General features: G+C 44.3%; 1 protein-coding gene across 1 annotated transcript in view; it reads right to left on the bottom strand.

The window, feature by feature from the left end:
* Nucleotides 1–25,241, bottom strand: part of KIAA1211 (KIAA1211 ortholog) — a 239,738-nt gene that overhangs the window by 43,932 nt on the left and 170,565 nt on the right. The window contains exon 4 of the mRNA XM_014548463.1: nucleotides 3,505–3,676. Coding sequence (XP_014403949.1) covers nucleotides 3,505–3,676 — 172 coding nt within the window. The remainder of the gene's footprint in view (nucleotides 1–3,504; nucleotides 3,677–25,241) is intronic.

Genomic DNA, 25,241 nt, shown 5'->3' with positions numbered 1-25,241 from the left:
CACTGCTATATACTCTATTCTTTTTGCAGATTCTCAGAGTAAATCAGCACAGTGAAGGCTCTCTGAAGTCCTATGTAAAGGATCCTATTTAATTTGTTTTGGCCCAGAATTTCCCAAACCTGTCCGCCAAAATGACCCTTTCTCCCCTTTTAACATCCACGTAGTTGTATTTAATTAATAAAGGAAGTCACATTAAGTTGTTAAAAACGGGTCATGTTTTACTGTTTTGCTTTTCCCACAGGCATGTATAATTTAAAAGCAGCAGCCTAGGAAAAATGAAGGCTTCTAACCTAGAGAAAGAATAGAATGCTGCAAGAGCCCAAAGGAAATGAGAAATTTCAGACAGAAGGAGCAGATCAATAATGAGCTATTTTTGGCCATGGAGACATTTCTAAAATTGCAGCTTTTCGGAGTTAAAGTTCAGCTCCTTTAAATTCCCACCAGTGCCGAAATTCCCCTTCATCAGTCCCGGCCCCTGCTGGCACACACTCAGCCTCCCCAATTAGGAAATCCTCCCTCAGGTCGGGCTGAAATCCGCCTCCTGGGAACCTCCACCTAACACCAGGTTAACGGAATTTTGTGTTTTAGGGAGAGCGGCCCATTTTGGAGACGTCAAATAAAAGGCGCAGAAATGTTGTGAATCATTACACAATGCAACGCAACACACCCACTGACGGAGCTGTGAACTGAAAATGAGAATTATTGGAAACAGCACCTTTCACCTTCTGCATCTGTAAACAGGACAAATAACCAGAAGTTTAGCTGTACCGTAAGCAATGAATACTCTGTGGGTGGACTTAAATGGCAATTGGCAATTGCTGAGAAGAAAAGGGGGATACATGTTTTAAAAGACTTCTATATTCCCATCCTTTTTAATTTTTAAAACTTGTAAGGAGACATTTTCGAAAACTCTTTATCCAGAACGTATCCTTCCAGCTTCATTATAAAGAAAAGGGTCAATTAAATATAGCATTTGTCTCACAAATGTGGGTTTAACAAGAGTCAATAAGAAGAACAGGTGACATGACCTGTATTTTATAGCTGTTTGATCCAGTGTGGAATTTTCCAAGACTCTGTGATACCTCAAACCTAAGGGAAACTTCACGGGGTGAAGGAACAGAACCTGAGTGAGAAGAGAACAAGCAGGGTCCAGGCACAGTTCAGTAAGAGGTCGGGGACTTGGCAGAACCACGGAAAGGACCAGCTGCGTCTTCATAGGACCATCCTCCCAAAGAGTAGCCCAGCTCAGCGGTTGAGCATCAGGCTATGAACCAGGAGGTCACGGTTCGATCCCTGGTCAGGGCACATGCCCAGGTTGCAGGACCCCCTCAGTAGGGGGCGAGCAGGAGGCAACCCATCAATGATTCTCTCTCTTCACTGATGTTGCTCTTTCTCCCTCTCCCTTCCTCTCTGTAATCAATAAAACTATATTTAACTCCCCCTCCCCCCACAAAAAAAAACACAACAAAGGAGAGCTTTCTAGACTCAGTCCCATGTTTCACTGCACAACTATTTGGTACCATTTTGGTATCTGTACCTCATTCTGACACTGAAAGGCAAAAAGGCTCACATGCCTAATTTACAACTGAGGGATTCGTCCTGGACAATCCTCAACAAGGATCCGTACTGACATCCCAACAGCCTGGGTGAGGTCAGTCTAGCTGTGTTCACTTTCCAGTAAAATCATTTCCTCCACTTAAAGTCAAGTTTTCTTACTATAGTCAATGGAAAGCAAACATGGCCTGTGCAGGAAGAGAGGCAGCACTGAGACCAACAAGCACTGTCGGTGAACACGTGTGGGGCTTCAGCACAAGGCTTGCCTGCGGATTCTGTAATTTGTGCTCCACTGTGGTGTCTATTCGAATTTGCTCACTGACACACATCACAGAGGATGCTTCTGTCCCTGTCTTTGAAATACAGTAAGAATATCACAGATTACAGCATCTATTACTTCAACGTGCACTAGCAGGACATCGTATTGTCGATAGGTTTTTAGAAATGGCAACTTTAAGTGAAACAACACATAATGAAACCAATTTTACTACAGGTGGCTACAAAAAAGAGTTAAGATCCGTATTTCTGGTCACAAAAACATCACTAAATTCTTGTATAATAAAGAGGCAATATGTTAATTAGACTGGACGGCAGACTGACCTTCTGGAACGACCTTCCTGAATGACCAGTGGGCAGGGCTGCGAGGGCTGAGGCAGCTGGGGCCGCAAGGGCTGAGCCCCTTGCATGAATTTCGTGCATTGGGCCTCTAGTTTCTAAATAAAGTCCCCAAACACTTCTAATATTAAACATTAAAATAAATGTGAGTTATACATACATTTAAAAAAGACTAATAAAAACGAGTAAAATCATTCTTTTCCAACCCATTTGCTCCATTTCATGGTGACAGGTGGCTGGAGCCTATCCCTGAAGCTCAGGGCACAAAGCAGGACCCAGCCCTTCCTGGAAGGGCCACTCACACTCACACCCACACCCACACTCCACCCACATCCACACTCAGCCTGGGACAATGTAGACACACCAGCTCAACTCACGTGCACATCTTTGGGATGGGGCTTAGAAACCAGAGAAAATCCACATAGACTTGGGGAGAAGGTGCAAACTCCACGCAGACAGTGGCCCGGCGGGGAATCACATTTTTCTCATCAATGTTATAATGAAACGATGTAGAAGGAAACGTTAGTCAAGGTCCAGCTGAACTACATCAGTGCCAGGCATTCATAGGAAACACCCTTTGAACACCTAAGATGAGGCCAAATAAAACCTGGTCCCTGACTTCCTGGACACTAGCCGTCAAGTGAGAGAGACAGCCAAGCAAATCAATGACTTCCATACAAAGTGACAAGTGCCAGCTGGAGGCAGGCACCTGGTGCCAGTGGAAGGCAGGCACGTCTCGGAGGGACTGACTTCTAAGCTGTCAGCAGCAACAGCTCTGACTCCGACTCCAATTCCCAGCACTCAGGTGAGAACGGACCTTCTGACCCTGCTATCACGGCCAGATTTAGCGCCTGTGTTTGTTCTGAGAGAGACGGGGAGAGGCAGAGAAGAACACAGAAAACAAAGAACAGAATTTGAAAGCGCATCGCACGCAGACAGGTTCTGGAAGTTGCTAGAGATGGCCAGGGGTAGGAAGGGCGACCACCCTGTGCCTGGGCAGCCCACATCCTCGATCTGGGTGCAAAATCTAATCTAGGACCCACCTTTCTCCTTGCAGAACAATGAGACATAGAAAGGAGGTCTTCCTCCATCCAAGGACACTTGTGGAGCCAAGCCCATTATAGGCTGCCTGCCACGACCAGCGATCAGCGAGGGCGGCAAGAGGAAGGCGCGAGGCCACACTCCTCTACCAGCTCCCCAAGGCGACTCCTCCACAGGGCACATCAAGCACCGCAAGTCTCCCACCTTCCCGGAGGCGATGGAACACATCCTGTGGGATCCACTCCCCACCCGGGCCCCACAGGAGATCTACAAACAGGAAAGGTGAGTCGTTACCTTAGGCTGTCCTCCAGGGTCTCCTCATCAGAAGAGAAGGTGCCATTGCTGACGCTCTGGGGAGAGTGGCTCTTCCTTCCTGCCTCCGCCTCCCGGGAAATCGAAGTGTCTTTCTTTTTCCTTTTGCCAAACAACTTCTTAAAAGGCTGGAATTTGCCTCCCTTCTTCTTGTCTGCGGATTACAGGATAAACACTCGCTGCGGTTTGACAGGGCTGCACCCCGGAGCCTCAGAGCAAATTACAGCTGAGCTGCCTCAGCCCAGGGAGCTGGGGCAAAGGGCAGCCATCACAGGAAAGGGGCGGCCAAGCCCTGTGCCAGGAATGCCAGGGCCTGCCCTGTCCACGCACAGTCAGGCGGAGACAAGCAGGAACGCAGTGCGTGTCTGCCTCAGGCTCCCAGGGAGCACCTGGGACAACACGAAGGGGTTCCAAACCTCCAGGCCCAGCACCCCTCGCACAGGCCACACAACGGTGGTGTCTGCTTTCTTAAACAAAGCAGGTGGCCCGTGCCCTTCTCCACGGGAGAAGCTGAGATAACGCATAAGCCACACGGCTGTTTAAGAAAAAGTGTGTGTGTGTATCATCTCTTCTGAGAAGCACTCGTTCAGCCTTCGCACACAGAAAACCGCTAAGTCTTGGTATAAGCGTTGCCCCCTATCCCCTCCATCCCCATATAGTTCTAGTTTCTCTCTCTTGTCTCCTTTTAAAACTACTGTGAAGAGCCCCACAGGAATCGTTATGAACATTTTTCCATTCATTGCTTCATCCAGTTGGGACCCAGGCTCACAGCCAGCATTGCCTGCAGGTATTGTAGGTAATGCCTTCCAGTTCAGTTTCAGATACAAATTCCTCACATCACTCCACTCCCACCTCGGCAAAGGAAGTATAAATCACCCCATATCAGAGCATCTTCTCAGATCTTCCCTTTAAGAAGTTTAAAGAAAAGAAAAAAAAAGTTTAAAGAACATGTATCCAGTGATCATGCACTCTTTTTCCTAAATTATTTAACCCTTACTATGCATCACTGCTCTAAGAACTTTACAAATATGAACTCAGTCCTCACCACAATTCTGTAAGGTAGGTAGCATCGACATCCCCATTTTACAGATCAGAAGCCTGAGGTACAGAGAGATGAGCTAACTTGTCTATGTCATGGGAAACATATCTTTGAAGCTGGAGTCAGGAGCTTTGAGGGAAAAGGAAAGTTGAAACATTTCTATACACAACGTGTATAGAAAAACATCGGTATAAAACACAAAGGTATAGGGCCCTCAAGTTAGTATCAGAGCCCCCAGAACTTTGCTCGACAGAGAGTCTACAGAGAGATCTGGGTATAAAAATGAGGTTACTGATGTTCAAAGGTAGTTGCCTCATCTCCTCTGGTGATCTTCAGCTCTGGCTTTTCTGAGAGAAAATCTGAAGGGTGGAAGAAGTGGTTTAAATCACTTTGCCCTAAGCAGTGGCATCAGACAGTGAGGAAGCAGATACAATAATCACCAATTACAAAAAGACATATACTGGGATCCTTAGTACAGATGCAAACAGACCTTCGAGCGTCAGCGGTCCCTGAAACAACGCTGTATCACTTCACATTGAAATGGAAGGCAGATTTCTAACACACGAGATGCCTTCCACACCCAAGGCTTTGTGCTAGGCATGTAGTCCTCAAAAAAGTTAAAATTTCACTCTGTATTATTTAAAAGACGATAAAGTGTACAATACAATTGAGACAATATCGGTAAAAAATAATTAGAAGGTTTGATTTCAGAATGTTTGTATGCTTCCAGTGGTCACTTATTCAGGAGTATAGGCCAGAGATTTTCATGACATCTACTTTTGGTATCCATGAGCAAAATCTCCAGTGGATAATTTTAAAAAATTACCACCAGAGGATTTCCAAGACCAGCAAAGAAATCAGGCAAGTGTTAAAAAAAATTGGCCTTATATAAAATGAATCAATTAAGTATCTTAAATTTTAAAAAATTCTATAAGGCACCACAGGTATCATTTCATTATTATATACTTGGTCTTTGGCACTGACTGATAAGTCAACATTTTCTTTTTGACTATCCAAGGCTCAAAATATGTAAACGACACCATGATTGTGAATGGTCACCATGATAAATGGTCAAACAGCCACTTATGCTAATTTCACTTATTTCTGAGATAAATTCTTCCTTCTTCCCTTTTTATCAATTGCCTTTTTCTCACTGCAGAAATATCTAACCCTAAATTGTCTAAACAGGAATATTCTCAAAGACCATAGCAAAAACCTAAAAACATCAGTTATGAATCATTCCTCCCAGCCTGGGCCCACTGATCCAGCTTTTAAGTTAACTAGAGAATTCTTTATTATGTCAAAATTTATTGATAGAAAAAAAGATCATCATTTGCTCTAAAGTCAAGGTGGATGTGGTGGCGTTCAGTTGAGCTGGAACCAAGGGAGTGAACGATCATCAGAGACAAATTACAGTTTCTTGAACAGGTTACTTGTGTATTTAACTAACGGGTGACTTGGTCAGTCAAGAAGGCAGATGGCATCCTTTGTGTTGCCTCAATGTCCAGAACGGTGGCAGCCACCATATAAAATATTTGTTGCATTGGTCACATTGCTGGGGGAGACAGAGAGTGAACAGAACCTGGAAAGAGCTGAATACAAACACAAGGACGGGACAGAAACAGCCTTGGGAAGATGCCAGGATGAGGAGCCTCAGCCCGGAGAACCTGCTGGGCTGCAAGCAAGCAGAGAGTGGCCTCCCTCAGGGGCCCCGTCTGCAGAGCTGGCCCGTTGAGGACTGTTTGTGAACCAAGCACTCCAGCACTTTGTGCTGCACTTTAGATGGGCAATGACTTGGCATGAGTACACACGTATTATCCTGGAAGACGTGTCAAAGTCCAAATGTCAGAGAGCACACAGCTCAGAGGTACTCGGGAAAGGCTGTTTCAGCAATCCCTTGGTTATTATCAGGAAGGTAAAAGAACAATAAAACCTACCTGAACTACCCATCCGACAACCACTCCTTCCTGCCACGAGGAAAAGAGCGTCTAAGTCCTAAGAATGCCAATCTCTCTTGGGAGGAGGGGTCAGAACACGGAAGCTTACAATCTGCTCCAAAGACTTAGTGTTTGGTCACATCTCGGTTATAAAAAGTAATTTCCACCGTCCTCATTTGCAAAATTAGTAACATACTTTCTGTCAAGATATCTTTACATTTTAAATACAATTTAAATGTGTATTTTATTTTATTTATTTATTTTTTTAAAATATATTTTATTGAGTTTTTACAGAGAGGAAAGGAGAGAGATAGAGAGTTAGAAACATCGATGAGAGAGAAACATCGATCAGCTGCTTCCTGCACACTCCCCACTGGGGATGTGCCCGCAACCAAGGTACATGCCCTTGACTGGAATCGAACCTGGGACCTTTCAGTCCGCAGGCCGATGCTCTATCCACTGAGCCAAACCGGTTTCGGCTAAATGTGTATTTTAAATGATATTTTTACTAATGACTGTGGCAATTAATGAATGTTCCAGGGCTAACTTTATGAAAAGTCCCAGTAACTACATTTAGGCCCACCCTACCTTCAGACAGCAAACTGTGATTAAGCAACACCAATAGGGAATGAACCTATAAATCAGAGGAGGAATTATACTCTTATTGAATTGATCCCCCAGTTTTATTCTCAAAGTTCAGTATAAGATTTCTCACATCCAAAAAACAAGTACCTAATTTTGTTGTTGTTGTTAATCCTCACCCTAGGATATTTTTTTTTTCCATTGCTTTTAAGAGAGAGTGTGGAATGTAGGGAGGGAGGAAGAGAGAGTGAAAGAGAGAGAAACATCAATGTGAGAGAGACACATCAATTGGTTGCCTCCCACATACGCCCTGACCCGGTGTGGGTAGCAAACCCACAATGCAGGTACATGCCCTTGACTGGGAATCAAACCCTTGACCCTTCAGATGCAAACAGACACAATAATGGTGTCATTTAACACTTGCCTAATGTTCTTTGAGAGGGCCAGTGCTCTAACTACTTAGCACACTGGCCAGGACAACAAGTACCTACATTTTATGAAACATTTGCAATTCTATGCCACAACAACCATTATGAAAACCTGAGACGAGCCTATAAATATGTATTAAATGAACTATTTTATGATCGATTTATGATTTGGGGGCTGTATTAACAGTCTGTCTCCACAGAATCAACTGGCTAAGTGCATGGTCATAGCAGCAGCTATTTTCTTGACAGATGACACCGACTGTCACCATGAATATTTTTTGTACAGATGGGGCCTAAAAGATCAAAGCAATTTTAACAAGGTAGTAAGGCAGAGCACTTCTGAAATGCTGATGTGAAATATTCCCACAGACAAATGCCATAGAGCAGGAGAACAGTTTAGCAATGTTTTCTCCAACAGAATATTTAAGATGGCATTTTAGAATTTTACAACACAGGGAGAGACCAAGATGGCGGCATAGGTAAACACCGCAGACTGCTGCCGCAAACAACCACTTCAAAAATACAACTAAAAGACGGAACGGACATCACCCAGAACCGCGGAAGGCTGGGCTGAGGAGAGACTCTTCAACTAGAAGGAAAAATAACAGCACACCGAGGCTCAGAGGAGGCGCAGTGTGGAAAAAACTCAGGTGCGGAGGTGCGCGCGCAAAGCGGGCTGGTGGCTGAGAGCGCGGTTGTCGTTTTCGGTCAGGGGGGAGTCTCAGACTCTGAGCTCCAGATACGGGCGAATCGCTGGGGACTCGGACCCAAACGGGAGAAGCGGGAGTGTCTGGCATCAGTTGGAAGGCAGCTTTCCCTCCGAGGTTTGCAGCGGTTCCGGGGGTTCTGAGAAGCAGAGCCTCTGGGAACGGGACTGAGAGGGGCCATTACCGCTCCCTCCGCCCGCCCTGTTGAGCCCGCCCCGCCCAAGCCCTGCGCAGAGCCATTTGCCAGATCGCCTCAGGCAAAGGCTAGATTAGCACCTCCCCAGAGGACAGAAGTTTTCCGCGGCAGACACAGCTGATTCACACAGCCAGTCGGCCTGGTGGTCAAATCCCTCTAGTATTAACTACAACAATCAAGGCTCAACTAGAACAAGACTGCGCACAAAGACCACTAGGGGGTGCACCAAGAAAGCATAAAAAATGCGGAGACAAAAAAACATGACAGAAATGGAGGATATAGAGCTAAAAATCGCAATTTTGAGGGCTTGCAAAAATGTGCTAGAAGCTGTCAATAAACTTGAGGAGAGAGTCACGAAAACTAATGAGACCCTCGATGCTATGATAAAGAACCAACTAGAAATTAAGCATACACGGACTGAAATAAAGAATATTATACAGACACCCAATAGCAGACCAGAGGAGCGCAAGAATCAAGCCAAAGATTTGAAATGCGAAGAAGCAAAAAACACCCAACCGGAAAAGCAAAATGAAAAAAGAATCCGAAAATACGAAGATAGTGTAAGGAGCCTCTGGGACAGCTTCAAGCGTACAAACATCAGAATAATTGGGGTGCCAGAAGATGAGAGACAGCAAGATATTGAAAACCTATTTGAAGAAATAATGGCAGAAAACTTCCCCCACCTGGTGAAAGAAATGGACTTACAGGTCCAAGAAGCGCAGAGAACCCCAAACAAAAGGAATCCAAAGAGGACCACACCAAGACACATCATAATTAAAATGCCAAGAGCAAAAGACAAAGAGAGAATCTTAAAAGCAGCAAGAGAAAGAGACTCAATTACCTACAAGGGAATACCCATACGACTGTCAGCTGATTTCTCAACAGAAACTTGGCAGGCCAGAAGGGAATGGCAAGAAATATTCAAAGTGATGAATACCAAGAACCTACAACCAAGATTACTTTATCCAGCAAAGCTATCATTCAGAATTGAAGGTCAGATAAAGAGCTTCACAGATAAGGAAAAGCTAAAGGAGTTCATCACCACTAAACCAGTATTATACGAAATGCTGAAAGGTATCAGAAACTGAAAAAAAAAAATTTAAAAAAAAAAAAAAAAAAAAAAAGAATACAACAACACAAATTTAATTTGGTTGGGTGGTTGGGGTAGTGGGAAGGAGAGAGGGAGAAGGAAGAAATATTCCCTCTACTAAATGTCTTTTTTTTAAAAAAAAAAAAAAAAAAAAGAATTTTACAACACAAATTTAATTTGGTTGGGTGGTTGGGGTAGTGGGAAGGAGAGAGGGAGAAGGAAGAAATATTCCCTCTACTAAATTGTGTCTTTTTTAAAATTGGCTACAGCTCTAGTTAAGGGTTATGTACATGGGCCCCAGAGATAAGAAGAGTTGGCTCAAATCCCGATTCCATTTCTTACTAGCTACGAAACATCTGCTTGCCAGCCTCTCTGGAAATGTACCATCTTAAGATGTAAGACTGAATTTATTGGGGAAAAGACAGTGGGTGCCACATTGTCTTAATATCTCACCATTTTTGTGTTGTCATTTTTCACATGAAAGAATGTACATATGCATATACACTATCCTCAGGGATCATGGTAATTTTCATTCTTTTTAAGTACTGAATTAACTTATTGTCATCATCCAACAATTATATTAGGGATTTTTTTCCACTTAAAAAAAGTGCTCATTATCCATTACTTCATAGATATAATTATGTACTGGCTGCATCATCATAATTGTTAGTTTACATAGACGTTTCTAAAAATTAAAAATCACTGGGCAAGTCAAGCAAATCTGATTCGTTTTCCATTTGTCATAAGGATGCAATTCTTACATTTCATTTCTAAACCTAAAATAATAAAAGCATACAATTTCTCTGCATTGGATTATTCATATGGTACGCTTTCAAATGAGAAACAGAATTTCCTATCATAGTTCACTTGGAGATCATAAATGTTTTCGTCTGGGGCTTCTCAGACTGGGCTCTGTGTGTCGGTACCAGATTCTTATTCAAAGACCAGTTCATTTGAGAACCCGGGTAAAATAAAGTTAAAAATGTTTCTTTACCAGGGACCTTCCAGGGTCTTTAATATCCTATATCATGATTGCTCTCCAAAGGAGCAGAGAATATGCAGTGCTTCCCAAAACTTGTTGGCTATGGAGACTTGGCTGTTTAGACATCCATCATGGCTAGTGTTCTTCTGAACATTCTCTGGGAAACACTTGCCTTCCATATTTCTTTCCAACAATTTTTAGTTTCTTTAGGTACCATATATTTCAGGCACATACCTCCCCCAAACTCCAGAGCACCCTGCTCAGGAGACCCAAGTGAGCTGACTGACACACATTTTGGTTAAATAAACCTACCATTTGGGGCCAAGTTCTGATTTCAAACATGTATACTTAACATATGTGAATAGCATTTATTAAAACACAGAACATGGCCAACTGCCTGGACTGTATAATTTTACTATGTAAGCCGGGGAACTTCAGAACCTTTTCTTAGCTCTGGAACACTGGATACTTTGGAGAAGGAACTATCTAGTTAAAAAAGATTACTTACTGAAGTACACGGTGATACACAAATACTCGGTGGCTATCACATTCTTACTGGACTCCACAATCCTGGAACATTTCAATAAAGACTAGGAGTTGGCAACATGGCCGATGGGCTGTGCTCCCTGGGACGATACAAAGACAAGACTGCGATTCTCCTTCCGGAGAGGAGGGAAGGGGGGCCACGGCCTCCTGTCAGGTTACGTGGGTGAAGAAGGAACAGTTTGCTCCTTTACTGGGGAAGCACGGAGGGAGGAAGATATTTGCTGCTGTGCTATTTCATACAATGAAGAGACTGGATCAATAATATTCTCTCTCTCTCTCTCTCTCTCTCTCTCACTCTCTCTCAGCTCAGAAATCTGCAATTTGGCCAGGGCTTGTCAGGGAAAGCTTGTTTCTGCTCTAGCACATCAGCTGAGGTGGCTTGACTGAGGGCAAAAGGACTCATTTCCAAGATGGTGCAATCAACTGGTTGGTATTGGCTGTCAGTTGGGGGCTCAGATGGAGTCGAAGGCTAGGAACCCTGGGTTTCTCCCTGCACGGATCTCTCCATGTGGCCTGGGCTTCCTCGTGGCATGATACTTGGATTCCAGAGGCAAGAACAGAGTTCTAGCTAGGCATAAGCTATACTGTCTTTATGACCTGCCTCAAAAGTCTCATAGTTGTCCATCTTTTTTTTATGTTGTTAATCCTAACCTGAGGATATTTTCCCACTGAATTAATACTCTTTTAGAAGAGGGCAGGGGCCCTGGAACAAATGGCAAGAGGCCCAGGGTGGTAGTGGCTGTAGCTTTCACCAGTGGAGAACGTGGTAACCAGCCCATATCCAAACCCCAGGTCCTGGGCACTTGGGTGGATGGGCTATGGCATATGTTGGAGGCTTCTAAGGAAGGCGTAGAGCTTGGATTTGTGTTGTTTCCTCATCCAGAAATGTCATTTTCATTTTTTTTCCAATGGGATAAAATCCTATTCAAAGACCTAGGTCCTCGAGGCTGTTCCCAAGTCCCCCAAGCCCAGTGATAACTAATCACACCTCCCTCTGGCTTCTGTGCACTCTGCTCATACGTCTGCTGTGCCACACCGTGTGTCAGGAGCTGACCTGTGCCCCCCAACATTCTTACGTTGAAGTCCTAACCCCCAAGCACCTCAGCATGTGACTATTTGGAGAAAGGGTCTTTAAAGAGAGAATGATGGTAAAATGAGGTCGTTAGGTGAGCCCTCATCCAATATGACTGGTGTCCTTGTAAGAAGAGATTAGGACACAGACACAGACAGGGGGAGGACCATGTGGGGCACAGGGAGAAGATGGCCATCTACAGTCCAAGGGAAGAGGCCTCAGAAGACACTGACGACACCTTGATCTTGGACTTCTAGGTCCCAGAATCATGAGAAAATCCTTGTGTTGTGTAAGCCGCCCTGTCTGTGGTACTCTGTTATGTAGCCCCAGCAAACTAATATGATTTTGTGACTTTACACTTTTAAACATGTTCTTCTTCTACCTAGAATGCCTTTCTCCATTGGCCTAGAGAACTCCTAACCATCTCCCCAAACACATCCTTGGTGTCACATTCTCTTGAAAGCCATCCCTGAGCTCTCCAGCCTGAGAGAATGATACCTCCTCAGTTCTCTGTGCACGGAACAGACGTCTATTACAATACCACAAAGCGTGCCACAGCCCTTCGCCGGCAAGTTCCCTGGGTGCAGGGCCTGAGCCTTGTTTATTCTGCACCCACAGCACCCATCCTGATGCCTGGCACAACGCAGCACACATCAATATGGATCTACTGTTCACTACCCCCTCAGGGCCAGATGTGTTTAGAAATCAGAAATGTTCAGATTGTAAAAAGGTATATTTAGACCCCAGTGGAGTCTATGACAGCACTTTATAACAAATGCAATATTTCTGGAACATATCTATATTCACCTTGGGTTTTGCTACCAAATGAATCTGTGCCAAACTTACAAAGAACTCTGGGGATGGTGATATCTTTACGCAGTACAGACAGTCCTGCAACCACCCTTGCTTTGAAAATGCAAATTTGTTCCAATGTGATTGATCTATCTTATCCCTGAGAAACACTAGGTGAATGCAGAATACTGCACCCAGCTAAAATGAAGTGTGCAGGAATACACATTCACACACACACCCCTCAAATATTTACCCATTACCCCAGATTGCTGCCCGTGTCATATGTACCTACACATGTGGTGTTACAGCTTTCTATGCAATTTTGGATAACCCTCCTCCCCCACCTCACAATAACTCACAGCTGTCGCCTTCCAACCATTCCCCAGGCCACAAGCAAACTTCAGGTCTTTTGCAAGGGAAAATGCTATACTTATTGCAGAATTTATGAATTTCATTACCATTTATGTAAATATAAAGAAATGTAAAACTGCTGTATTTTTAAAGTTAGGTTGCTATCCTTTTAAAATGTCACAGATACATTTAAAAAATTTTTTTCATTGATTTTAGAGAAAGAGGAAGGAAGAGAGGGAGAGAAAAAGAAACAATGATGAGAGAGAGAAACATTGATTGGTGTCTCCTGTACACACCCCAACCCGGGATCGAACCCACAACCTGGGTATGTGCCCTGATCGGAAATCCAACTAATGACCTTTTGATGCATGGGACAATGCTTAACTAACTGAGCCACACCGGTTAAGGCAGTCACTGATAAATGTTTTTGTGTTGTGTTACTACCCCATTTTTTTCCATTAGCTATTGGTTTCATTTTGCGGTTTTCCACAACATGCTGATGTTTAGCAACACATATGTTATGTTATGGCAGAATTGACTGTGCATTTCTAAACAGAACCTACTGGAATATGTTTTTACTTACCTAGGTCTACGCAAGGACCTGTCAATTAAAATTACTTGCCTATTTTTTAGGCCCCCTATTTCTTGAAACCACATCAATTTTTAATTTTTCTAGTTTTTCCCATTGGTCTGTCTCAGAACCCCTTTTATATGTTTCACAGCAATTCAAAAGAAAGAGTATTTAGAAACAGCAACAGAGGCAGATCCGATTTTTAATGTGAAGTCTTAGTGTTTGGCCACATTGCTCCCACGTACTAGAAGATGTGTGGGTGCTGATTCTATTCACTGCCAATTTCTGCCACTTGAGTTTCAGAGCCACTCCCATTTCTAGCCCTTGATTCCTGGAACCACTGGCTGGGAATCAATGCCAACTCTGAGTGGAAAATAATGGTTGGGGAGCTGCCTGCTACCTTGACCTGCATAGTTCCTTAGCGCGGTAGCAAACTACCTCAACAAAGAGTACCTCCGCATGAGGGCTGAACACATTAGATTCATTTCATCTCAACACACTGAACTCCCAACACCTGTAGGTTTGGTGTGGGCCCGGCTGACGGCACTGATAGATAAAACAAAGCTTTAGGGACGTCGAGGCTATACTGATCAGGGTTTAATCAGAGAAGCAGAACTAGTAGGAGATGTGTAGGCGTGTGTAAGATATATTAGGAAATTAATTGCAAGGAGTTGGTTAAGCAAGGTGGGGACTGGCCAAGCAAGTTTGAAATCCACAGGGCGAGTCATCGGAAAGGGCAGGCTGAAATTCATAGGCACAGGTTGAAGCTACTGTTCACAAGTGGAATTTCTTCTTTTAGGGAAGCCTCAGCTCTGTTTTTAAGGCCTTTAAATTTACTGAATCAGCCCCACCTAGATTATTTTGAAAAATCTCCCTTACTTAAACCAACTAATATGGACTTTAATTACATCTACAAAATGCCTTCCAAGCAACAGCTCAAGTAAACGATATTTGTGTTTGATTTAAAAAACTGGGGAGTCCTGGCTGGGTGGCTCAGTTGGTTGGAGCATTGCCCCATACACTGATGTTCCTCTCTCTCTCTCTCTCTCTCTCTCTCTCTCTCATCAATAAACATATCTTCGGGTGAGGATTAAAAAACAAACAAAACTGGGGGCTACAGCCTAGCCAAATTGACCCATCATAATTACCATCCCACTCCATCCTTTGTCCACTTGGCACCCATACATATCTCCTTAAACCATACTTAGTCATAACAAAATAAAGAAGAAATACCCTTAACTATTATAGTCCTTGTTTCTACAGCTGGTCATGCGGTCATAGCTGGTCTTAATAGCCATCTTCTCCCTCTACCTATTCCACATTCCTTTTGCCCTCAGCAAGGACCTCAGCTGGTTGTGGATTCCTGAAGAACCTGGCCACGAGCTGTCCTGAATTGGGTTGTCACGGCTTTTGATTACCTCACAGAACGTGGGAGCACTAGAGATGCCCTAAGGGATCTCCTGTTTTCCAGACACAATCTTTCTGACATCCGCTGTGTGGGAGCAGCCCGACTTTCCCTTGGTAGTCAGGTCAATCACTCTGGTGAGTACAGTAACCCTCCTTGCCTGTTGACTGAGAGGCATGGAGAGGTAAAAGCGGCTTGCTGGCTGCCTCAACTACCAGTTCAATGGGATGAATCACTGTTGTGCCTCCTGGTGAAAAAATTCTTCCCATTGGAACTAAGAACTCTAGACAAGCAGAACCTAAAGTCAAAGGGATGGGAAGCAAATGTGTTCCCAGGGAGTCACTAAGGTTAATTAATAGTGAATGGAGCCACTCCTATTTCTACCCCTTGATTCCTGGACCCATGAAGCCTGCTTATGAGAGAAACAGCACCATAGCTTGAATACTGACTCCTAGAGGGCACAGTCCCAGCCCGACAAAATAGCCAGCACTGTCACTGAGTCTTCTAAAGGCCATTCCACTATTTTGTGAAGCCAGCAGCTCCAGGATGATGGCGAGTGTGGTGAGACCAGTGAATTCCATGAGCATGGCCTATCAACTTCCTTGACCAGAAGTGATGTCTGTGTGAAATACCATTACAGTGGATAAGGTATCCCATAAGTCCATGGATGATAGTTTTGGCAGAAGCACTGCATACAGAAAAGGTAAATCCATATCCAGAGTAACTATCTATTTTAGTAAGAACAAAGCCCTGCTCCTTTCACGATGGGAGTGGTCCAATGTAATCAATCTGCATCAGGTAGGTAGCTGATCACCCCAGGGCAGTGGTCAGCAAACTGCGGCTCGCGAGCCACATGCGGCTCTTTGGCCCCTTGAGTGTGGCTCTTCCACAAGATACCCGCTCTTCCACAAAATACCGACTTCTGCGCATGGGCCACGAAGTTTCCATTGCACTGTATGTGCGCGCCTGCACATGGTATTTTGTGGAAGAGCCACACTCAAGGGGCCAAAGAGCCGCATGTGGCTCTCGAGCCGCGGTTTGCCGACCATGGCCCCAGGGGATGATGCTATATGGAGGACTCAGTGTTGGTCTCTGTTGGCCTTGGCGAGTGGGTCAACATTGCTGAGCTCATGAATAAATTCTATCCCTCCACCAGAGCCATTTTTCATTGGGCCACTGACAAGTGGCTGGGTAAAGAGGCTGCCAAGCAGCCACAGAATGGGTCCTCCTGTGGACTTATTAAAATCCTCCTGAAATCCTACTTTGGTGATCATTCACATGAGACACAAATATCTTTAAATCCCTTGTCCATTCAGAAAGGTCTATCCACACACCTCTTCCCCAGACCCCTCTGTCAACAGATTTTCTAATCATATTCTTTCCAAGTCCATGACCATCTGCCAAACCACTGGCCACTACCTATGAATTGTTATAGACTTGTACCTCTGGCTATTTCTCCTTATATGCAAAATGAACAATCAGATGTACTGATTGATGTTCTGGCCACTGGGAGAATTTCCCATCACCACTGTCCTTCAGCGATATCCCAGAATGGGGCTAAAGCATTACAGCTTTCAAGTGGTGCCTGAATATTATGCAAAACCATCCATAAACCAGACCTGAGCTTGCTCTTCCTCAATCAGCTAGTCACAGGGAATTCTCCATGAGGTCACAGGTGCAGACTGGGAGAGAGAAGGGAGTGCAGCGGGAGTGGGGACAATGGGTATTCACGCAACTTACCTGTGCCTTCAGGGCCTGCTCAAACCTGATCTCATATATATCACTTCTTTCTTTTTTAATGTCGTAAGTTTCACTTAAAAAACTTCAGTGTACAATACAGAATGAAAATGCAGTAAACTGGTCATAGTTCAAATAAAAAAGATTTGGGATTATAGCTGATTCCAGGGTAGTAGTTTCCTAGGGCTGCTGTTAAAAACTACCATAAATTGGGTGGCTTTAAACAACAGAAGTGTATTCTCTCGCAGGTCTGGAGTCTAGAAGTCCAAAGTCAAGGTGTCAGCAGGGCCGCAGTCACTCTGAAGGCTGCAGGAGGATCTCCCTGGCCTCTTGTGGTTTCTGGTGTTCATTGTATACCACTTCCTTTTGATAAGGGAGTGCTGCTAAGCACACCCAGCTTTATGGCTTGGTGGGTCAGACAACACCCAGTTCATGATGGGCAGCTCAGGTCATGTGGTGACTTGGTGGCCCATGGGTAAGCCGTCAGTTTCTACTAACACCCATTAGCAAGACAAAAGTTGTTTCTCAAAAAGTGAGTAGTTATCTGTAGAGGATGGTAGGGTTTTCCCCCAAAACTGAAAGGGCCAGTGCTATGATTAACGGATAGGGACCTGCCAAAGGCTCCCCATAGCATCCCTCTCTGTCAGTGGAACTGCTGGATCATATGGCCCAAATGGCAGAGCAGTTTGCTCAGCAGCCTGGACCTATGGCAGACCCTTCTCTTACTCTGGACACTATTTCTTAACAACAGTGAGAAATGCTCTTCATTTTAACTGGTCATGTGAAGGTGGGGAAACACGCCCCAGAATCTTACAGATCTGTGTTTCTTTAGTCACCCCTGCCATTTTCTAGCTTCTTGGGACCTCAGTTTCCACACCTGTAAAATGGGGCGACTAAAGTTCATACTATCAAAAGTCCCTCCCTAATTCTAAAGTTATATGAACTGTTTCTTTAAAAAGCTAGGCAAGTTTTCAATATACAGGGTGTCCCCCCCAAAAAAAAATGTATACACACTTTGAATAATTATTAATGCCAATAGGTTTAATCTGAAAAGAAAGAAACATCAATTGAGCTATCAGTTATTAAGTGTGATACTACATTTTTTGGGACACCCTGTATATTGGCTCATAAAACTTATTACTCTTTTCATAAATTATCTATTAATTATATCCATTATGCTTTCTCCATTCCTGTTTGGTCTCCAAATTATGCTGGTTTTGTTACCATCACACTTATTTAGCAAAGGTAAGGACCTTCAGGGCTTGGGAAAGGCAGTAACGTAGTCTGCAAGTCCGTAAAAGAGAGCCAAGCCATTCCATATCTTCATGTCAAGATCCAGGTCCCTATTCCTAGGAATGACAATGCTGATGGAGAAGGTCCTAGAACTGAATCCCCAAGCCCCACCTCCTCTCTGCCATCCTTGGGTCTGACTCAGTGATTTTTTGAGAAAGGTGACTAACATGTGAGCCTCAAATCTGGGCAATACATGTGGACCTGCCTTCAGACACACTTCTAGGATATCAGTGACATTAGCCACTCAGGGTTCCTTTTAAGTTCTGAGGGACAAAGTCAGATGGCCTCAGACAGCCTCCGACTTATGGGCCAATGATACACATGAAGACAGCTTTAGTTGCTGATCAATTCTGCCTTAGTAGATTCAGATTTGCTAGCCCTGCATTTGCCTGTCTGCTTTTCTTGGTGTCTTGTATATCCAGGAATGTACGCCCTACCTGGATTCTTCTTCCACCTAATAATTCTACAACTTCATATCCTGTCTATTAAACTCAGCCCATCTATGGCGAAGCAGTGTTTTTCTGTCCAGCACAGATCAGCGCTACCTTTGCAAGAGCCCTGTTTCCATAGTGCTCAGCATAGATCTGGGACTATGACGGATGAACAAACATTTACTGCAGTCCTACTGTGCGCAGAGCACTGAACTAGCACTGGTATATCACAGGAATTATTGAGATCCTGATGCCAGCTAAGAGGAAGAATTAGTAAATTTAGTACAAAATAAATTAATAACTTGACTTTCAAATTCACAAAGTTTTCAGGATTCCGGCATCCTATGAGAAAAAGTGGAGTTTTGCTAGGTGAAAAAAGCGCTGGTAGCAGCTGACAGGGCTCTCTCTACTTGAAGGTCTAAGGGCTTAGGGGTAGGGGTGAAGGTCATGATGGTGTATGTGTGTATGTGGGTGGAGGTGAGCTAGAAAGATGGTATAAAGTCTTCCCTCAAGGGCATGTGAAGCCCAGGGCAGGTTTGGACTAAAGGCAATCCTAAGATCAGTGCTCTCCAAATACCGTGTGACAGTCCATTTAGTGCACCCTGCAATCAATGTAGTGGCCCACGACCAAGAGTCCTTGAAAACAAAGTAGAAAAGAATAGAGTGGAATACAAAATCGAGTACTATTTCATGAAATTTTTGTTTCTAGCCACTCAGGTTTTTAGTTTATATGTGTGTTTGTGTGTGTGTATACACAACTTCATACACACATATGTTCCAATCTAAAACATTTCTTGCTCTAGATCCAAGACACAAAATATTTGAGAAATGCCAATCAAGGAAAATTACCACATTTCCCAGTAAGTTGGGCATTTCGATGCAAGAGTCAACAACTGTTTATCAACACAAGCCATTGCATGTGTGGCAGTCGCTTTGGCTTAATGAAGATGAGAAAGCACTGCATGCAAAAACAAGCTGAGAGCTGCCAAAGCCATTAACTAAGCTCCCAGACACTGCCAAAGCCAGAGCCAATGTTCGTGCTGCTGAAGTCTCTATTTTGGCTTTGATCATTTGGCTTCTCAAGTACGGAAACTCTATCTTCAGAGAGCAACAAAATCTTCCATTTCCTAATGGAAGAAGGAAGAAAGCGCTATTTAACTCAAGACATTGTGGCTGATGAGCTTGGTGTTGAAGCATAACTTAAAAACTCATAATTTGTGGCGTAACCTTAAAAAAGGATTATGCTTTACCTGTTGTATATACTCTACTTTCAATAAAAAATGCCTTCACTATAAAATTTCATGCAGTCCATCAAATCTGCACGCACCAGATTCATTTCTGCTGAATTGTATAACTTGATATTTCTCAAGCGCCTTCCCTAGGACAATTTCAAAGACATGGGAGTGGCGGTGAAGTCACTACTTGCTTTCTGCATCAGACTAGAGAAGCTAACTTAGCTGAACAAGGTCAGATGCCGAGTGAAGAAACCAGGTCTCTGAACCCATCTCTAGCCACCTAACGAGACAGGTGCTCGGATCCAAAGGCAGGCAGCTGAGGAACACTCTATTCCTCTCCCTCAGAGTCTCAGGGATTCCTCCCCTAGACCAGTGGTCGGCAAACTGCGGCCCTTGAGTGTGGCTCTTCCACAAAACACCACATACAGTGCGATTGAAACTTCGTGGCCACACTCAAGGGGCCAAAGAGCCACATGTGGCTCGCGAGCCGCAGTTTGCCGACCACTGCCCTAGACCAATAGCCATAGTATTGATGAAGCCTTAGGGCTGTGGTCAGCAAACCGCGGCTCGTGAGCCACATGCGGCTCTTTGGCCCCTTGAGTGTGGCTTTTCCACAAAATGTCACGTGCGGGTGCGCACGTACAGTGCAATTGAAATTTCGTGGCCCATGCGCAGAAGTCGGTATTTTGTGGAAGAGCCACACTCAAGGGGCCAAAGAGCCGCATGTGGCTCGCGAGCTGCGTTTGCCGAGCCGCAGTTTGCTGACCACTGCCCTAGGGTATCAGGCAAAAGACTGGAAAAGATTGTTCTGGAACCGTTAAGTGGAAGTGCTGTATAATGCTCCTTCACACATCGTGTGGAAAATTTTGGAACTTATCGTTAACCTCCAAAACTCACAGAATGAAGACATGAGTAGATTCAAGAAAACTTTAGACCTATTAATTAATGATAAATTCCCAATGCTTACAGAGGACACAAAGATATTTCGTAATATGTTTATAATTAAATAAAGTTGATAGCAGAGGGGGCAAATACTATTTTTCTCCATAAATAGTAACGCTAGCAAACTTTATTAAACTTTGGGTATGTGCTAGGCTTAGTTTTACATGCAACATCTCACAATCACTCTGTTAAGTTCTTTCCCACGTTTTAGAGATAAGGAAACGGAGGCTCAGAGAGGTGAAATTTAGTGCCTCTAAATAATTTGTTGAGCCTTGACTGAACTTTAATATTTAAAAATCCATGCGTATGTTGTCTCTCCAAGCTTAGTGGAAGCTCCACGAGGGCAGCGTTCCTATCCTCTGCTTCCCTGCACCCTTTACGCAACTGACCCAACTGTGGTGGAAGCAGAGACTCTTCACAACTACTTCCTGGCTGAGTGGTGGTTCTAGCTCATTGAAAATGAGCAGATTGCCAAAAGTTTCAAAGACAGTCTTTCTGTTTTGTTAATCCTCACCAGAGGATATTTTTTTCCATTGATATTTAGAGAGAGCGGGTGGGACAGAGGGTAAGAGAGAGAGAGAAAGAGAAAGATCAATGTGAGAGAGACACGGGAAACCCTTCGGTGCGTAGGCTGTTGCTCTAACCATTGAAAACACCGGCCAGTAAGACACAGCCGTCCGAGCGCCACTAGTTCCCTCAAATGTGCAGTTTTCCTAGGAAAACACCAGTGCTGACTCAGGACAGGTTATTTCGAGAAATATCATCTAATAACTTGAGTGGAGGAAGCTCTCTGAAAAACAAGTTGCACTCCCCAGCGCCCCCGACTTTTCAGTGGGAAACAAGTCACGCTCCTGGTCTGTCTGCAAGAAGAGCCTGCGTCAGGGCGATAAGCTGAGTATTCCCTGACGGGTCCCCCAGCCCTGCCACTTGAAAGATTAACTCCACATTCTGGCGCTGCCGTGATGTTTTATTCATTTGCTTATTTATTTTGGGGGGTGTAGCACACAGAGTCCTCAGCCTCGCAGAATCCACGCTCCCTGCGCTGGCCTGTGTAAGTACAAAGCGTCCCATGCAAACCCAACCGAATCTCTGGACGAGTCTCCCTCTCCCACTTACTCACTGAAAAGCTTCCAACTATGGGGGGAGAGGAAAGGAGTTGAGACCCCTCATGTGACTCTGAAAGCCCAAATGAGCTTTCCTTTATTTTATTTTATTTATTTTATTTTTTATTTTTTTTATAGCAAAGGTGGAGATTTATTGAAGAACAAGTACAGACTCCCATGTAGGGAGGGAGAAGAGTCCCACAGCACTGACTCCCACGTAGGGAGGGGGAAAAGAGTCCCCTCCTTTATTTTTAAAAAATATATTTTTATTGATTTCAGAGAGGAAGGGAGAGGGAGGTAAAAGCATCAATGATGAGAGAGAATCACTGGTTGGCTGCCTCCTGCACCCTCTCCCCACACTGGGGATCGAGCCGGCAACAGGGAATTGAACTGTGACCTTCTGGTTCAGAGGTCGACACTCAACCACTGAGCCATGCCAGTCGGGCAAAACGGGCTTTCCTTTAGATTCCAGAGTTACTGTCAGCTGCCACTCAACAACTGCTAGGTCACACTACTGCCAAAGTAGCTCACAACACAGGAAATAAAGCCAGGTGAGAAAAGGCTATCAATCATCGTGTAGGACGGATCTAGCAGAGAGACTCAAAAGCTTCAAAAGACACTGATGACATCTGTGCCTCAACTCTTAGCTTATGAGGCAGAAAGAGAGACTATAGTTTGCAAAAGCGTCTCATGCCACTGTGGCCCTTAGCCTTACTTTTCGCACAAGCCCCGTGACAAATCGCCAGAGTACTGTGTTACCTGCAATTCCCTTGCCAGAGTGACAATGCACCCCTTTCTCTCATATTCAACAAAGCTTATTAAAAGGCACGTTAATGAGAAGGACTTATAGGGGGCTAACTCTGACTGCATTCTAACTTTTTTGAGAAGTTAAGTACTTTACTAAATAATCACGGAGTACTTGGGGGATACACCTTTGTAGAAAATGGCCATAGAGGCAAGAAGCTGGACGTCACCCTCTGATGTCATTATTAAGGGTAACAATGACTGCCTATTTCACACACACACACCCCTCCGCCCATTTCCCAATTTCAGAGGATGAGGCCAGGGCCTTTCTTCACATTTCACGCACTTACCTTTTGCACTGACTGAAGCCTAAAATTTCCCAATCAAACAAGAGACTCTTCCATGTGGTACTTTATCCCAAAGACAATGCCAGATGGGAGGATGCGTGACTGGCCCCCTGATGAGCTCAGCAGGGCATTTGGTATGTTACTACAAAAACATCTACAGTGTGACTCAGGGTAAGTCCAGGCACCATTGGGTTGGCTCTTGGTGTAGTTCTATTCCAGTAAGGAGAAAACCGCCAGTGGAGTCTTCAGCTCAGGATTCTGCCTTTGACAGTTGCTCTGAGAAGTGGTGTGTGCAACAGCATAACTGCCCTCCATGCTACCCTGCCTGCTCTCCTTCCTGCCCCAGGTTATCTATACCTCTACTCACTTCATTTACATTCACTTTCCACATATGGCCCCAGGTGAAGAGACATAATCTTTCATTACAAGATATCAATAAAAAAGGAAGGGAAGTGAGAGGGAAGAGATTAGATAGCTAAGTTCCATTCAGCATTTTCTAGCTTCAGAGGATAGGAAAATCGCATATCAGAGAAGTTTTATTTCCCCTCCGACAAAATAAATCTTTGCTGAGAACTGCACTGCAGAGCATGGGTGCTCAGGCAGGCAGGGTGGGGCTGGCAATCAAAGCCTTATGGACCCTGCAGACCTTGGCCAAGGCCTCCTGCCCATCCCCCTCTACATTAGAATGCCCGTAGGGCGCATGCCAGACACTGATTCCAGGAAAAATAGACTGAGTCAGAGTCATCACCTGAGGAACCTATCATAGCCAACATTTTGCCTGAATCTCATTTACAAGAAGAGAGAAAAAGCAATCAGATGCATGCCAGGAAAAGAAAATCTGTCCAGATACCAAAGACTTAAGTGCAAATTATTTGCAATCTCAACCAAACATTGCAAGTTGATTTTTACTTCACTTCTATGAAGGGCAACGGGAGAGCGAGTGTTAGAGAGAGATTATCAGCAGCAAGGCACCACTCTGCTCCTGCTTCTGACTCGGGGACACACTTGTCCCAGCCAAAGCCGTGACTCATCCTCTGCTGCCAGTCACAATAGGAGCTCGATTTGCTGCAGTTCCGCACACCGCGCAGCACTCCTTACAAGAAAGAGCTCTGCTCTAGCATTTCGGAAAGATTAAAGTCAGCACAGAAAATGGAAAATTACTATCACCATTTTACGCTAAAGAGAGATGACCAAAACACAATTTGAAAGCACCCAAAGCTTTAGTCCAGAAAATCAGCAAACATTTCTGCATGTGTTTGTTTTTGGTTGTTTTATTTATTTATTTATTTATTTTTGGTATGCAGTGAATATTATATAATAGAAATCAGGCCCAGAGAGATTATTGGGGAATCTAAGATTATTCTACATAGCCACTCAAGAGAAGTGATAGAACTGCTAGCAAGTGTATTCCAAAGATAATTGATAGAGTCCTTTAATTTACATTCATACTTCCATTTGCTCAGCAATTATTTATTGCCTGTCCGCTATGAAAAAGACTTGATAGGAAGCACTAGGATACCCCTAATATGAGGTAAGAAGTAGTATGTTCCACTACTACATCCAGAAGGGGATGGTTGTTTCAAGGAGGGGATTATCATTTCAAGATGAGGAAGGCTTTCTGGTACAAGGGGAAAATGAACCGATGAAGGAAGGATGAATAAAACTTGAGACATTCAGAAATCAGGGAAATTTCTTTCCGAACAATGTGCACAAAGACATGAAGGCGAGAAGCGGAGGGAGTCGGGGAGCGGTGAGTAGACCCAGTGTCAGAGCAAGTTGCCGGAGCTCAGCAGGGAGTGGCACTGGATCTGTGGGAAATGTGTGCTGGCTTCAGGAGCCGCAAACGGGAGTCAAGTGAACAACTGTAACAGTCAGACCAGCCAGGGTAGCTACAGGCCTGCGAGGGGGCACTGGAGGCCCACTTCTGGGCCAGGTGTTAACTGTTAGTTGCTGGACTGTCGGGGTTGTCAAGGAAGACTTACCACAGTAGGGTGCTGGGGGAGGGAAGCATTCAGGGGGTTGGGAGATGTGAGTACAGAGTATTTCTGAATTTTAACAACCAATACAGCCATACTGGTGTATGGCAGCTGAATTTCAGTTCTGTCTATTGTTAAAACATAAAAAGTCAAAAGTTAATAAAAACTTTTGACTTTCTAGTCAACTTAGATACACACGGGGCAAAAGTAGGT

The sequence above is a fragment of the Myotis brandtii genome, unplaced genomic scaffold (genome assembly GCF_000412655.1).
Source record: "Myotis brandtii unplaced genomic scaffold, ASM41265v1 scaffold51, whole genome shotgun sequence".
NCBI lineage: Eukaryota > Metazoa > Chordata > Mammalia > Chiroptera > Vespertilionidae > Myotis > Myotis brandtii.
Note: the sequence above shows the minus strand (reverse complement) of the source record. Positions and strands in the feature narration are given on the sequence as shown.